General features: G+C 40.1%; 1 protein-coding gene across 8 annotated transcripts in view; it reads left to right on the forward strand.

The window, feature by feature from the left end:
* DENND1A (DENN domain containing 1A) overlaps nt 1–15970 on the forward strand; it is a 496023-nt gene that overhangs the window by 35883 nt on the left and 444170 nt on the right. For all 8 annotated transcript variants that reach the window (XM_059142351.1, XM_059142348.1, XM_059142354.1 and 5 more), the window contains exon 2: nt 4988–5058. In XM_059142351.1, the coding sequence (XP_058998334.1) occupies nt 5017–5058 (42 nt within the window). In that variant the 5' untranslated portion in view covers nt 4988–5016. The remainder of the gene's footprint in view (nt 1–4987; nt 5059–15970) is intronic.

A 15970-nucleotide genomic window follows, 5' to 3' on the forward strand; every position in this document is an offset into this window, starting at 1 on the left:
GCCTCGAGTGCAGTGAGCAAGGGGAATAAGGTATGAAATGAAGTTGGAGAGAGAGGGAGAGGCCAGATCATGTAGACCTTGTAAGGACTTTTCCCCCTCATCCTCAGTTTTTTGTGTGTTTTTTTTTAATTGTAAAATACATGTGAAATTTACAATCTTAACCATTTTTGGCGGTATACAGTTCAGGGGTACTAAGCTGTGCCCTCTGTGGTACAGCCATGCCTGTCATCCATCTCTAGAACCAAGACTTTGACTTTGGGTGATGGGGGACATGTCAGGGAGGTTTTAGGTAAAGGACTGACCTAAACTGACCTTTCCAATAAAAAGATGACTGACCAGAGTTGAAATCTGATCAAAGGAGGGCAAGAGAGGAAGCAGCAAGATCAGTCAGGAGAGTGTTGCAGTCGTCAAGGTGAGGTTGTGATCTGGCAAGGACCGTAGGGTTGGGGATGCTGAGAAGCATTCAGATTCTGGATGTATTTTGATGAACAAATCGACAGAATCTACTGATTTTGACAGGTAAATGACTGTGGCATATATATAAAAGAGGGGTCAAAGATGATACCAAGTTGTTGTTGTTTTTTTAAATCTAAATAATTGGTGGAATTCAAGGGACGCAGGTTTGAGGAAGAAGAGTGCCGTTTGCTAAATTAGAAATGCTTCTTGAATACCCAAGCAGGGATGTTGAGTAGGCAGTTGGATAAGGGAATCTGGAGTCGGGGAAGAAGTCAGGTTGGAGACATGATTTTGGGGCTTGTCAGCATTTGCATGGTAATTAAAGCCATGAGGCTGAATGAGATCATCTAAGTAATGAGTGGGGAGAGGGAGAGGTCCAGGACTAAATTTGAGGGTAGGAGAGGTTACATGAGAACGATTTAACAAAGGGAGCAGCCAGTAAGGTAGGAAGAGAACCAACAGAGAACGATGTTCTGTAATACAAAGAAAGTGTTTCAGGGAAGGAAAAGTCTGTCAATTGTGTCAAATGCTGCTGAGATATTGAGTAAGACGAGCCCTGAGAATTGGCCATTTAATTAATTAATTTATTTATATTGTGTTATGTTAGTCACCATTCAGTACATCATTAGTGTTTGATGTAGTGTTTCATGATTCACTATTTGTGTATAACATCCAGTGCTCCATGCAATTTGGGCCCTCCTTAATACCCATTACCAGGCTCTCCTCCCTTCTAAAACCTTCAGTTTGTTTCCTGGAGTCCATAATTTCTCATGGATCATCTCCCACTCCCAATTTCTCTCCCTTCATTTTTCCCTTCCTTCTCCTACTGTCCTCTGTGCTATTCCTTATGTTCCACGAATAAGTGAAACCATATGATAATTGACTTTCTGTTTGACTTATTTCACTTAACTTAGTCTCCTCCAGTCGCATCCATGTTGATGCAAAAGTTGGGTATTCATTCTTTCTGATGTCTGAGTACTATTCCATTGTGTATTCGGACCACATCTTCTCTATCCGTTTGTCTGTTGAAGGGTATCTCAGCTCCTTCCACAGTCTGGCTGTTGTGGACATTGCTGCTATGAACATTGGGGTGCATATGGCCCTTCTTTTCACTACATCTGTATCTTTGGGGTGAATACCCAGTAGCGTAATTGCTGTGTCATAGGGGAGCTCTGTTTTTAATTTTTTGAGGAACCTCCACACTGTTTTCCAGAGTGGCTGTACCAACTTGCTTTCCCACCAGCCATGTAAGAGGGTTCCCCTTTCTCCACGGCTTCTCCAACATTTGTTCTTTCTTGCCCTGTCGATTTTTGCCATTCTGACTGGTGTAAGATGGTATCTCATTGTGGTTTTGATTTGAATTTCCCTGATGGCTAATGATGATGAACACTTTATGTGTCTGTTAGGAGAGTTGGCCATTTTAGTATATTTTAGCAATGCGGTTGTTGGTAAATATGACAAGGTTGTTGGTAAATATGACAAGGTTGTTTCAGTGCTGTGGTGGGTTCAGAAGCCTGGTTGAAGTGTGTTAGAGAAAGTGAGTATAGACCATGTGAGGCCAGTCTTCACTTAGAGATATAGCAGGTCTGTACAAAATGCCTTAACCTAATGGCACAGGTTAATTTATCAGAGCTCCAGTGTTAAAAAACAAACAAACAACAAAAAAAACTTGTTATGTAACATCTTTGTATGTGAGTGTTTGTTATTTCAATTTTCCAAATGAAATTTTGAGATGAAATTCAGCCAGTTGAAAAATGAGGCTAAGAAAGCTATGTTGATTTAAAAAGTTTTTAAAAATTTTTAAAAAAGATTTTGTGAGAGAGAAGCAGGGGGACTGGCAGGCAGAGGGAGAAGCAGACTCCCTGCTAAGCAAGGAGTCTGACATGACCTGAGCCAAACGAAGATGCTTAGCCAACTGAGCCACCCAGGTGTCCCAAAGTTTTCTTTTAAAAACTGATTTATTTTGGAGCGAGGAAGTGCAAGTTTAGGGGGAAGGGCAGAGGGAGAGAGAGAGAGGGAGAGAGAGAGAAAGAGTGAGTCCTAAGCAGAATGTGTGCTCAGCTCAGAGCCCAATGTGGAGCTCGATTCCATGACCCTGAAATCATGATCTGAGCTGAAACCAAGAGTTGGTCACTCAACCAACTGCACCACCTAGGCACCTGAAGAAGGCTGTGTTTAGATTTCAGAAGGAGTCTTTCTGATGCTCTTTAAATAGCCTTAGAACATTCCTGTCTTCAATTGAACACTCTATTTTGAGATCATTTGAACAAAAGGGGTGTTTCCATAAGACATTTTCCACAATGTTTGGTGACCAAAGGAGGCTAACTTGATAGATCTTTTTGTATCATCCTGCAGGGAAAACACACAAAAATTTTAAGGCTTTTTTAAAACTTCAATTTACTTTGTTTTATTTAGCCTATTAAGTAAAACATTCTACTTTATTGTCTGATTTTCTTTTTAAAAGGTTTTATTTAGGGCGCCTGGGTGGCTCAGAGTTAAGCCTCTGCCTTTGGCTCAAGACATGATCCCAGGGTCCTGGGATCGAGCCCCATGTCGGACTCTCTGCTCAACGGGGAGCCTGTTTCCTCCTCTCTCTCTCTCTCTGCTTGCCTCTCTGCCTACTTGTGATCTCTGTCTGGGAAATAAATAAATAAGATCTTTAAAATAAATAAAAAGAAAAAAATGTTTTATTTATTTATTGACAGGGAACACAAGCAGGTGGTGTGGGAGAGGGAGAAGCAGGCTTCCCACTGAGCAGGGAGCCCGATGTGGGGCTTGGTCCCAGGACCCTGGGATCATGACCTGAGCCGAAGGCAGAAGCTTAACGACTGAGCCCCCCAGGCGCCCCTATTGTCTGATTTTTAAAATTATATTTGACAAGGTGTATGTAAATACCTTGAACTTTAGAGCAGTCAACTCTTTTCACTTAAAGCAAAAGCTTAAGTTTCTCTTCAGGGAAAGAATGATGATCCTTTACAAGAGAAATGGATTCCTGATTGACAAGGACACATTTTTCTACTCCTAAGGAAGTAGAAGGAATATTAACCTATTTATTGAATCTCAGATGCCATTATTTGTAAAATGTACCATTATGTATATTACTATGGAGGAAAAAAAAATGCTGCTATTTAGCGTTGTCAGATGCAATAGATTGTAAGAGATGTGGGAATGTGGGGGAAAAAGTTCATCTTAGAATCAATGAAGCACAGAATTTGAGCCCCAGGAGGGTGAATTCTGGTTGTAGCTGTGTTTGTTTCTAACTAGCTGTGGCACCGCCGCCAAGTCACATAGAATCTCTTTGCCTCAGGTTCCTCACCTGTATGGTGAGAATAATAATAACCTATCTACCTGTCCTCATAGGATTATGAGGGCGAAATGAGATGAATGATTTATTTTGAGAAGCGGAATCTGCTGGGCAAATTCAGGGTATTTATTTGATTGAAAGTAACCGTTAGATCTGTTCGGGTGACTCAAAGTTTCTGAGCCTTGTTGTCAGGTTTAAAATAGAATTCCGTTACAGACCTTTGAAAGTATAACATTTTCTTCTAAACCATTTTCAGTCAATCTGGAAATACCTTTTTATTGTAGTTTCAGAATCAAAGAGAAAACTCAAAGCTAATATAACCCGATGTTCTCATCATTCAGAATTAACAACTGTTAATGTTCTGTTAGTGCTGTGATCTTTTTCAGGCTTATTATGAAATATTTATGGCATAAAGAGGTAAAAGGATATAATAATGAAGTGTCATATACTTGCCATTGCCAGTACCCGTGAAGCCCCCTGTGTGGAAACAGTATCTTGTATTTAGATTAGCATCCTGTCTTTGTAATAGCCTAGTGGTTTAGGATATTGTTTCTCTGTTTCAGTCTTTAAAACTTGTAAATAAGCAAGCCGACTGCATCATGTGTTTTATCCTGGACTATGCGGGAGAAGCTACTTTGTGCTAATGTTGCCTTGGTTTGAGTTTCCTCAGAATTCTGCTTATGGCTTTGGAGGTACAGCTGTGTAAATTCAAAACCTGACTCCTGTGAAATCATAATCACGGCTATAGCCCATTATTTGTCAGCCATTATACCTGGACAGTTTTTCTGTTTTAAGTTTCATGGTAATTCTTCTGGTTAGGTGTTTTCATTTTTTTTTTTTTAAGTGTTTTTGTTTATTTGAGTGAAGAGAGAGGGAGCACAATTGGTGGCGGGTTTGGGGGGTGTTGTACAGGCAGAGGGAGAGGGAGAAGCAGACTCCCCACTGAGTAGGGAGCCCAACAAGGAGCTTGATCCCAGGACCCTGAGATATGACCCGAGCAAAAGGCAGATGCTTAACTGACGGGGCCACCTAGGTACCCCAGGTGTTTTCATCTTATAGATTAGGTAGGCATGGCTCAGAGAAATTGAGTAACTTGGCCAAAGCTCCGCAGCTATTAAGTTGTGGAGCCAAGGATTTTAAGTAAGGTCTGCCTTATACCACAGCCCGCATGTTCTATACCACACTGCCTCTATCCTTGTCAGTAATCACAGTCTGTTTCTTTTGTAGGCAGAACCCAGAGACCACATTTGAAGTCTATGTTGAAGTGGCCTATCCGAGGACGGGTGGCACTCTTTCAGGTATTTGCATGTTTTGTTATGATCTGTATTTATTGTATGATATAGCTGTGCAGGACATTGCCTCTTGGCCTTTTGGCTAAGATCAGGTGGAGAGAGCTGTGCACATGGGATGTGTGAATATTCTAAACAGTGATTTATCTTTAAGTATACTTAATTGTCTTCCCCTTTTATTCCACATCATCCTAAGGAATGGAGAATAAGTGCAGCAAACAATTCAAGTCACTACTATATCAGGCTTGAAGTATGGTTCTATTCACTGTGATCATTGGGTTTGGTTTGTATCTTTCACAGATGCCTGAAAGCCAGCTGCTTAGTATGACATATTGTCACCTTGCTAATGAGGAAGGCTTAGAATTAGGTTACAAAATAATATAAAGGGAAAACTCTGCCACTCAACTGGAAGGAGATGTTTGAAATGGATTTAGTGTAGTAAATTTTATGTCTGCTGGTAAAAGTTGGAAACTAGTTCAAGGAAAAGCCTCCTCTGGCTTTAGCTTTTGGACTGATTTGGACATGTATTGTAGGACAACAGGGTCTTAGTTAAGGTTAGAGTATCTTGAAAAGACTGAGTATATTCTCAACTAAAATCCTTCTTGGTTAATAAGAAAAAAATAACCTTATAACGTAGTATTCTTTTTCTTGTTAACTAGGAGTGATGCATTTACCAGAGGTATGTCAGGAGCCGCTCTTGGTCCACACACACAAACAGTTGTGCCTATTACTGGGTGTTTAGGGAAAGTGAATTTACTTGGATTAGAAACTTGGAGTAATCAGGATTCCAGTGATAGTTATGCTCTCAGCTGACTGTGCAACATTTTCTGTTTCATTATGTTAGACTGTAAAACTCATAAAATAGCTACTTTTATGGAGTATCTATTCTGTTGTCCTAGGTGTTGGACATTTTATCCTTACAATACAACCTTTTAAAGATAGTTGGGTGACATCTCCATTATACCTATGAGAAAATAGAATCTCCGGTCAAATTATTTACCGGAATCACATGGCCACTGTGTGGAATAACTAAGATTTTTGGTTCAAGTCTTCTTTACTCTGCTAAGTTGTCGCCTGTAGGGCCGTGACCGTGTTGGGCACATCTCTCCTTGTCATCCACAGGGCTTTGCATGATGCCACTAATATTTGTTAAATGAATGAATCTCTCTCTCTCTTTTTTTTTTTTTTCCAAAGATTTTATCTATTTATTTGACAGAGATCACAAGTAGGCAGAGGCCAGCGGGCGGGGGGAGGGGGCGGGTAACAGGCTCCCTGCTAAGCAGAAAGCCCGATGTGGGGCTTGATCCCAGGACCCTGGGGTCATGACCTGAGCCAAAGACAGAGGCTTTAACCCACTGAGCCACCCAGGTGCCCCTGAATGAATTTCTCTTAATAGTGAAAGTGAGATAACTGTGTGTGCCACTTTCTGCGTTATCTAACGAAGATTATAAATTTATGGTCATTCTAGAAGTGGAACGTTAGCACCTGTGTTACGTTATCCCTTTTACTCTGTAAACTATTGCCTTGGGAAGCCTCTGTTCTTAGGTGCATACCGGCAGCAGCCCCTCTGAGGGCCTACTTTACAGAGTAACCATTTGATGATGGCTATGATTTGACAAATTCAGGGACAGAATTTTTCTTTTTTTACGGTTGCTACCTCTTTCAGTGTTCGAGGATATTTTTTCCTCCCAAAGTTAAAAGGAATTTTTTTGGGAAAAAGAACAAAATTAGAAAAGTACAAATAAGGTGGGGCACCTGGGTGGCTCAGTGGGTTGGGCATCTGCCTTTGGTACTGATTATGATCCTAGAGTCCCGGGATCAAGCCCTGCGTCAGGCTCCCTGCTCAGCAGGGAGTCTGCTTCTCTTTCTCCCACTCCGCTCTCTGTTCATGCACTGTCTCTCAAATACATAAATAAAATCTTAAAAAAAAAAAAAATTACAAATAAGATGGAAGAGTGAACAAAATGCAAAGTCTTAGTATCTTACCCCAGTCATCTAATTCATCTGCTCTGTAGACAACTTCTTTCTTGTATAACCCTTTAGTATATTATAAAAACTTTTTATTTTGAAAATATTTTAAAAGATGAAAATTATAAGAATGGTCAAGTGCATATGCCCTTACCTTAGGTTCATCAGTTGTTACCCTTTTTTGCCATACTTGCTTTATTATTCTGTATGTATATACATATTATTTTTTGAGTCGTCTGAGAATAAATTGCAGACATATCGACCCTTCACCGCTACATATTTCAGAATATATCTCCTAAGAATTTTTTCTTTTTTAAAAAATATATATTTTTAAAAATTTATTTGACACACAGATAGAGATCATAAGTAGGCAGAGAGATAAGCAGAGAGAGAGGGGGGTGAAGTAGGCTCCCTGGTGAGCAGAGAGCCCGATGTGGGGCTTGATCCCAGGGCCCTGAGATCATGACCTGAGCCGAAGGCAGAGGCTTAACCCACTGAACCACCCAAGTGCCCCCCCCCTCAGAATTTTCATATCTAACTCTAGTACAGTTATTGAAAGGAGAGAATGTAATGTTGATATAATGTCAGTTGGTGTGTTAAAATCCAATCAGTTTTGCCGATAGTGTCCTTTACAGCATTTTCCTTTCTGATCTATCAGGATCACGCAGTCCATTCAGCGTCATATGTATTTAGTTTCTTTCACTAAGTAATAGTTTTGCAGCCATTCTTTACCTTTTATCACAGACATGTTTTGAAGAATTTAGGTCTGTTGTTTTGCAGAAGGTCTCTAGATTTGGATCTGATCATACCCTCATGATTAGATTTGGGTTATGAAATGTTGGCAGGTGTCTCTCTGTTACTGTGTATCATACCAACAGGCACGTGATGTCTATCCCTTATTTGTGCAAAAAAAAAAAAAATACATGGAACTTAGATTTATAGTTTAGCAAATAATGATCATGTACCCATGTTACTGCTCTCCAGACTAGGAAATACAATGTTGCCTGGATGTAAGGAAATACTGTTACTGCAGGAAGGGTCCCTCCCCTGGCCCTGTGCTTTAGTGGGCCCTGCTTTGGCCCTCTTCCATGGTGCAGAGTCTGTGGGACCTGTGGGACATGCCTGCTTAGAGTCTGAACCTTTCCATGGTAGACCATACTTTAAAAACCTAGGATCTCAGAATTTCCTGCCCGAAGGGCCCTGAGCTTGTTTCCAGAGCCTGTGTGAGTCCCTTTCCTGGGGCCCATACTTCTGAGGGTGGGCATGGCTGCTGGTCTATACAAGGGATGGCCTAAGTGTGGTTGTGTGTGGAGAGTAGGGTATGGAATGGAGCTTGGACTTGTGAGTGGAGGTGACTGCATGCTTGTGTGTGAGGTCCTTGGCTGTGTGGGATGGAGAAGAGGATGATGGGAGATGGACCAGTGGCCAGTTCTCCCTGGACCACCATGTTTCTGCATGGAACTCTGGGGAATCCCAGAATTCTCTGTATGAATCTGGCTTTCCAGGCAATTATAAAGGTATGTTTTTCATGATAGGAGGATAGAAGATATTTATATTTTGTAAGCTTGTTTCATATCTGTTATGTATTAACACATATGGAATGAGGGCCTCTATGTGTACTCTTTCTGAGGCCCTGTAAGTGTTGGAGTTGGGTTTGGTTGGCACCCCAGAGTTCGCCTTTTTCCTTTCCCGAGAGGGAACTACTATCCTGACTTTTATGATAATCATTTGTTTTTCTTTATAGTTTTATGACCTAAGCTTACCTCCTTGAAAAATACAATATAGTGCTTGCTTCTGAATTTTACAGAAACAGAATTATTTTTTGTGTACTTTTGCTATTTTTTTTGCTCAAGATTATGTTTGTAAGGGTTCTTCATGTTGTGTGTAGCTGTAGTCATTCATTTTCATTACTGTGTAATACACTAGGATTATATCACAATTTATCCATTCTGTTGAAAACACTTGAAGTTGTTTGCAGTTTTGGGCTATTACAAGCAATGCCACCGTAATCATTCTTCATACGTGAATCCTGGCGCACTTAAATGTATTTTCCTTAGGATAGTACCATACTTGATTACTGGATCATGATAAGCTGTTTTTCAAAATTGTGCTCGTCTACACTCCCTCCAGCAGTGTTTGATAGTCCTTACTGCTGTACAGTTTCATCAGTCCTTGGTACAGTTAGATGTGTTGATTTTTGTCAACCTGATAGTTATATAGGAGTATCTCCTTGTTTTTATTTGCATTTTCCTGATAACTAATGAGACCAAGCACCTTCTGCTTATTGGCCTCTTGAATGGCTTGTTTTTTAAAGTGATTTTCAAGTCTCTTGGCTCATTTTTCTTATTGAGTTTTCTACCTTTTTTTTACCCTCTCATTGATTTGTAAGCTTATATTGTGGATACTGATTATCTTATTGTATGTATTACAAATGTCTTCTTCCACTCTGTGGTTTGTCTTTCACCCTCTTTATGTTAACTTTGATCATAACTTCTCAATTATGATATAGTACAATGGACCAGCATTTTCTTACCCCACAGTTATGAAGATAATTTCCTCTAAGAAATGTATAGCTTTGCCTTTCACATTTAGGTCTTTAATCTAGTAAGGATTCTAGTTTTCATTTAGATGATTAGCTAATTTAAAAAATTGGGAAACTAATTGGGGGCACCTGATGGGCTCAGTCTGTAGAACATGCAACTCTTGATCTCAGGGTTGTGAGTTCAAGCCTCCCTTGGGTATGGAGCCTACTTGAAAAAAACCAAAACCAAAACCAAAACCAAGGAAACAGTTGGGAAACTAAATCTGAATTACTGGGGTCTGCTACTCCTTTACTTAAAATGCTTTCAGAAAATGATCAGGTACTCCTAGGAGCACCTGACTGGGTCATTTGGTAGAGTATGTGACTCTTGATCTCTGAGTTCTAAGTTCAAGCCCCATGCTGGGTGTATTGGTTACTTAAAAAATGAAGTCTTAGAAAAAAATAAAACAATCAGGTACTTTTAAATCATACAAAAAAAAAAAAGTCACCTCACAAAAAGATGACAGATGTGAAACAGGCCAGTGAGAAGTATTACTAGACTGTAGGAGTGCCTGGGTGGCTCTGTTGGTTAAGCTTCTGCCTTCAGCTCGGGTCATGATCCAAGAGTCCTGGGATCGAGCCCCCGCATCTGCTTGCTGCTCAGTGGGGAGCCTGCTTCCCCCTCTCCCTCTGCTCCTACCCCTGCTTGTTCTCTCTTGTTCTCTTTCAAATAAATAAGTAAAATCTTAAAAAAAAATTACTAGATGTTAGAAATATTTTTCCCTCAATTGCTTTTAATGTCTCCCTTACTGAAGACATGTATTATAAGTGCACTGTGTACTTACTGTACTTGAGAACATTCTGTGACCTCCATGGAAGGGACATGTGATCTGTCAGCTCCACTTAGTGCATCAGGACCTTGGACACATTTGAATGGGACACCTTAGAAACATCGTGCCAGTAAGATTTGGGTACGCAAATAACTTGCGGTGCCTCTTTGGGAGTTTCGGAGATTTCTGAGTTACTATTACCAGGGAATAAGCTGTCACTTAGTGTTTGATTTTAGGTATCTTTTGTCTACTTCTAAAACCTTCTTGTTTTTAATAAAACTTATTATATTTGCCTTTTTTGGCTATTATTGAATACATTATTTTTGTCTTTTTAAATGATGGCAAGGAATCTGTCTTAAGATTAGTCTTTGTTCCTTGGATCTGCATCTCTGATCCCTGCCAAAGTATCTGAGCAAACTTAGGTATAAACCTTACGCTATACAGTACTAGTGTCTGGGCATAATCTTCTCTTTGAAGTTGGTTTGCATCCCCCTGAAGGATTAATTCCCTGCTGTGAGAAGGTGGGTTAGAAAGCACTGAAACTACTTTACGGGTCTTTAATTGGAGGATTTAGTATACATTTTGTTCTATAAATTTCTGTGGGAGTTTCATTCTTACAACTTTTCTTATACTGTGGTGTGTTATATTCTCATTGTACATTTTAAAAAAAACTAAATTTTCTCAAGTTATTTGAGTACATATTGACAAATTATCCTGGTTTGTGTTTTTGTTTTTTTTCCTATTTAAATTTTTAGTACCTTGTTTTGAGTATGTATACAATTCAAAAGTTTTTGAAAAATTACAAAGAGAAAAATCATCACTTGGTGATACACTATTAATATTTTGGTATATTTATTTCCTTGTAGTCTTTTGTGTGTCAGTGTGTGAAAATAAAGCATTTATATAAATATATATGTAAATATAAACATACATATAAACTTTTCCCTGAACTTGTGCTCTATGTATGTTTTCCTTGCTGGTCTCCCCCAAATCATTAAGCTTTTCCAAAAATTATTATATAGCTTTGTGAAAATAATTTCATTTGCTATGAATTATTACATCATATTTATATGATATTTACTTACAATCGGATCTTTAAATTGTTTCCAGAGTTCTTCTATTGTAAATAATGCCGGCTAACATCACTGTGTATAGTACTTGTTACTTCGGTATGTGATTTTTTTTTTTTTTTAAAGATTTTATTTATTTATTTGACAGAGAGAGATCACAGTAGACAGAGAGGCAGGCAGAGAGAGAGAGAGAGAGAGGGAAGCAGGCTCCCTGCTAAGCAGAGAGCCCAATGCGGGACTTGATCCCAGGACCCCGAGATCATGACCCGAGCTGAAGGCAGCGGCTTAACCACTGAGCCATCCAGACGCCCCGGTATGTGATTTTTATAAAGAAGTTGTAACATTTCGGGGCACCTGGGTGGCTCAGTGGGTTAAGCCGCTGCCTTCGGCTCAGGTCATGATCTCGCGTCCCGGGATCGAGTCCCGCATCGGGCTCTCTGCTTGGCAGGGAGCCTGCTTCCTCCTCTCTCTCTCTCTGCCTGCCTCTCTGCCTACTTGTGATCTCTCTCTGTCAAATAAATAAATAAAATCTTTAAAAAAAAAAAAAAGAAGTTGTAACATTTCAAGCAGATACTTGACCTACTTTGTTCTTAACTTTTATGCTTTTTGGCCACATTCCATTTTGTGTGCTCTGATTTATGTCTTTGCTCAAGAACCCACCTTTACTTGGGGACCCCAGAAAACGAAGAAGGTCGTCTTGAGTTGGGAAAGCTCCCAGAGCTGAGTTTAGCCTGTCTGCCTGAAGGTCTTGGAAGAGGGTGCTCTCACAAGGTCAATGAGCGTGCTGGTCCTGTGATCAGATGGTACCGGCCATGCTGAAATTCTGGAATGCATTTCCAGCACAAGGGTGTCATTATAGCTGGCATCTCGGAGCCTGCTGTGGGCTCCCTGCTTGGGCAGCTGTGTAGCTGACCAAGAGAGTGGCTAGCAGCATCAGGGTCTTGAGGCCGTTCTGCCTACCTGCTTTCTCCGGTGTCCGTTCCCTGCCCAGTGTTCTACTGCCATAGCCAGTGGCCACTTGGTAGCAAGAAGTGGATAGTCCAGTGAAGAATCTGTTGTGAGAGCTCTGGAAGGAATCTTATGACGTGATGCTTCAGTTAGCTGTGGTTTTCAGCTATGATCAGTAACTTAAGCACGCAAACACTCTGGCTTTCAAATCTCTCTTAAATAGCCGTTCACATTTCTGGATCCACAGTATCATGAAGAAAAGCAAGTCTCAGCCAAAATGGATGGGATTGAGAGCCAGATTTGTTATATTCTGAATCTGAGCTTTCACTTTGCAGGTCTCTAATTCTATGAACGTTACTTGGATCTGTGACCACAGTGGATAGTCAGTGTGACTAGATAGTTTTAAAACATTGATCTAGCATGCCTGGGTGGCTCAGTGTGTTAAGCCTCTGCCTTTAGCTCAGGTCATGATCCCAGGGTCCTGGGATCAAGGCCCGCATTGGGCTCTCTGCTCCATGGGGAGCCTGCTTCCCCCCCACTCCCCGCTCTCTGCCTGCCTCTCTGCCTACTTGTGATCTTTGTCAAATAAATAAATAAAATCTTAAAAAAAATAAAACATTGGTCTAAAAATAAAAACAGCGTGCCTGGGTGGCTGCCTTTGGCTCAGGTCGTGATCTCAGTCTCTGCTCAGTGTGGAGTCTGCTTCTTCCTCTGTACTTCCCCCCCATCTTGTGCTCCCTTCTACTCTCTCTCTCAAATAAGATCTTAAAAATTTTTTAAAAATGTATGCTGTTTCTTTAGAAGTGGGATGGGGCGGGGGGGGGGGGGGAAGCCCGAGAGTTGTTTTACTTCGGATTAAAATATTAGAGGTATTAACCAAATTTATTATCTTCTTTTCAGTAATATAGTCACAGCAAACTCTTGAAGAATGGTGATAAAGTGGCTAACTTTTATTGAGTCCTTATTATATTTCAGTCACTTTTCTTAATATTGTTACACTTTCCTTAGTATTGTTCTCATATTGTTAATATATGGCCCTTTTAAGATAGGTTATATTTTTGAGGAACCTGAGGCTCGAAAAGGTTTATTTGTTTGCCCAGATGGGACAACCATTGGGTTGTTGATTCAGGATTTAAACTTCATTCTTATGGCATCATCCTGAAAAGTACTGGCTAATATTACCTCCACATGCAGTAGTTAGAAAAATCAGACATTGTGAGGGAAGAAAAATCAGGCTTATGTAGAAAATCAGGGGAGAGGCAGTTTTCATTCATGAACAGTACAAGGATTTCTTATAGGTTTTTTTTTTTTTTCCTTTTAAATGAGTCAGCATGATACTTTAGCTTTTCTTTATTTTTCTTCTTTTACATCCTTGGATTTTTCTAGTGAAAGTGAATCCACTTTATGGAGTATTAAGGTATGAACATAATTTGCAGTAGTGTAGGGACAAATTACCACTCACTCAAAAGACATGGATTACTTAAAAATTAATTTTTCCTGACTCTGAGTACTTGACATGCCCACTTAAAAATCACTTATTTGGAATAGAGGCATGAAACCTCATTTCGTTGTGCCTTTTTTTTTTTTTTTTTTTTAAGATTTTTATGTATTTGAGAGTGAGTGAGTGAGTGAGCCTGAGCAGGGTCAGGGGAAAGGCAAGGGGAGAGGGACAAGCAGACTCCCCACTGAATGGGGAGCCTGACACTGGGCTTGATCCCAGGACCCTGAGATCATGACCTGAGCCGAAGTCAGCTGTTTAAAGACTGAGCCACCCAGGTTCCCCTCACTGAACTTTTTAAGCTTTTAAGCTTTTGAGAATTGTAATGTGCCTTATGTTGTAGGATTGTTAGAGCATTTCTTTAAACTATAGTTAAGCCCAAGGAAAGCTCATTGTAATAAAGCCTTTGCTCATCACCTAATGAAGTAAGAGGTAGTGGGCTCAGTTATCTAGGTAAGAAAAACAGGGTTCCACTAAGGTAGAAATGACCTCTTTCTTGTGCCTGAAATTCCAGCAGCTAGAACAGTACCTGGCATACTGTAGGCCCTCAATGAGTATGAGTGATCAAAGCTTAGAGATGGGAAACAACTCGCCCAAAGGCAGAGTTGGGATTTGAGGTCTACTCTGACTATATTCTTTAAACCAGTTTATGAAACTATAACACAAATTATATGTGTATGCACAGCTTAAAGAATAAACGAAAATGCACATACCCACTACTCAACTTAGGAAATAGAACATTTTGTGTCTTTGAAGTCCCTCTGTATTCCTACAGAGATCACATTTTGAATTTTACCTTAATTGCGTATCTTTCCTTGAAGCTTGTGCTTTTTATTACACTATGCTGATGCTCTAAATTGGTTATGTAGAATGACTTCGAATTGCTGTTCTTAAAAAGTAACAGAAAGTGAGCCATATATTTTCTTCATGTTTAGTTATTTGAAGCTGATTCCAGATTTCTTCCTGAAGTGTGCAATTTAGGGGCCATCTGGGTATAAATTACAATATAGGAGAGTCTCATGATTTTTGGTAATTCATGGCAGTGTGGTGGTTCTTGCTGTATTTGTGGTTCATGGTGTTTTTAAGGCCCTAACCCTCCAGGTAGACCAGCAATTCACTGACCCACTGAACCATAAAATTCGTGTGAGCAGTGAGTTTGTTGATCTGTATTTTAGTTCCCTCAGAATGACAATTTGAGTCTCATTCTGTCAACTATAAAATGGAGTCCTTAATAGTATCTCCTTCATTTAGTTGATAGATTACATAGTAATGCAGAGTGCATGGGACATGGAAAGTTCCTAGTAAGTGGGAGCTGTTACTTGTCATTTTTTTAAAAAGATATTTTAGAGAAGATTCAGGTTCACTGCAAAATAGAGAGGAACATACAGAGATTTCCCATATATATGCTTTTGCTCCAGGCATGCACAGCCTCACCCAGTGTCAACATGCCCAACCAGAGGGCACACTTGTTAATATCAGTGACCCTCTGCTGACACATCATAACCACCCAGAGTCCACTGTTTATGTCCTGGTGTTGTGTGTCCTTTGGTTTTAGACAAACGTATGATAACATGTATCCATTTATAGTATCATATAGAATATTTTTCAGTGCCCCAAAGAGCCTCTGTGTTCTGCCTGTTTATCCCTTCATTCACCCCCAGCCCCCTGGCAACCACTGATCTTTTTATTGTCTCCATGATTTTGCCTTTTCCAGAGTGTCATGTAGCTGGTGTCCTACAGTATCTAGCCTTCTCAAGTGGGCTGTTTTTCCTCAGCAGTATGCATTTATGGTTTTGTGTGTGTATGTGTGTTTGGTTATTCCTTGTCTTTTCATGGCTCATTTCTTTTTAGTTCTTAATCATACTGCATTATCCGGATGTGCGGGTTTGCCCATTCACCTACTGAAAGGCATCTTGGTTCCTTCCAGGTTTTGGCAATTACGAGTAAAGCTGCTGTAAACATCCATGGGCAGGTGTTTGTGTGGATGTAAGTTTTCAGCTTCTTTGGATAAATACTGAGGATGTGATTGCCGGTTGGCAAGAGTATGTTTAGTTTTTTGAGAAACTGCCAGCTGTCTTCCAGAGTA

The sequence above is a fragment of the Mustela lutreola genome, chromosome 12 (genome assembly GCF_030435805.1).
Source record: "Mustela lutreola isolate mMusLut2 chromosome 12, mMusLut2.pri, whole genome shotgun sequence".
In the NCBI taxonomy this organism is placed as follows: Eukaryota; Metazoa; Chordata; class Mammalia; order Carnivora; family Mustelidae; genus Mustela; species Mustela lutreola.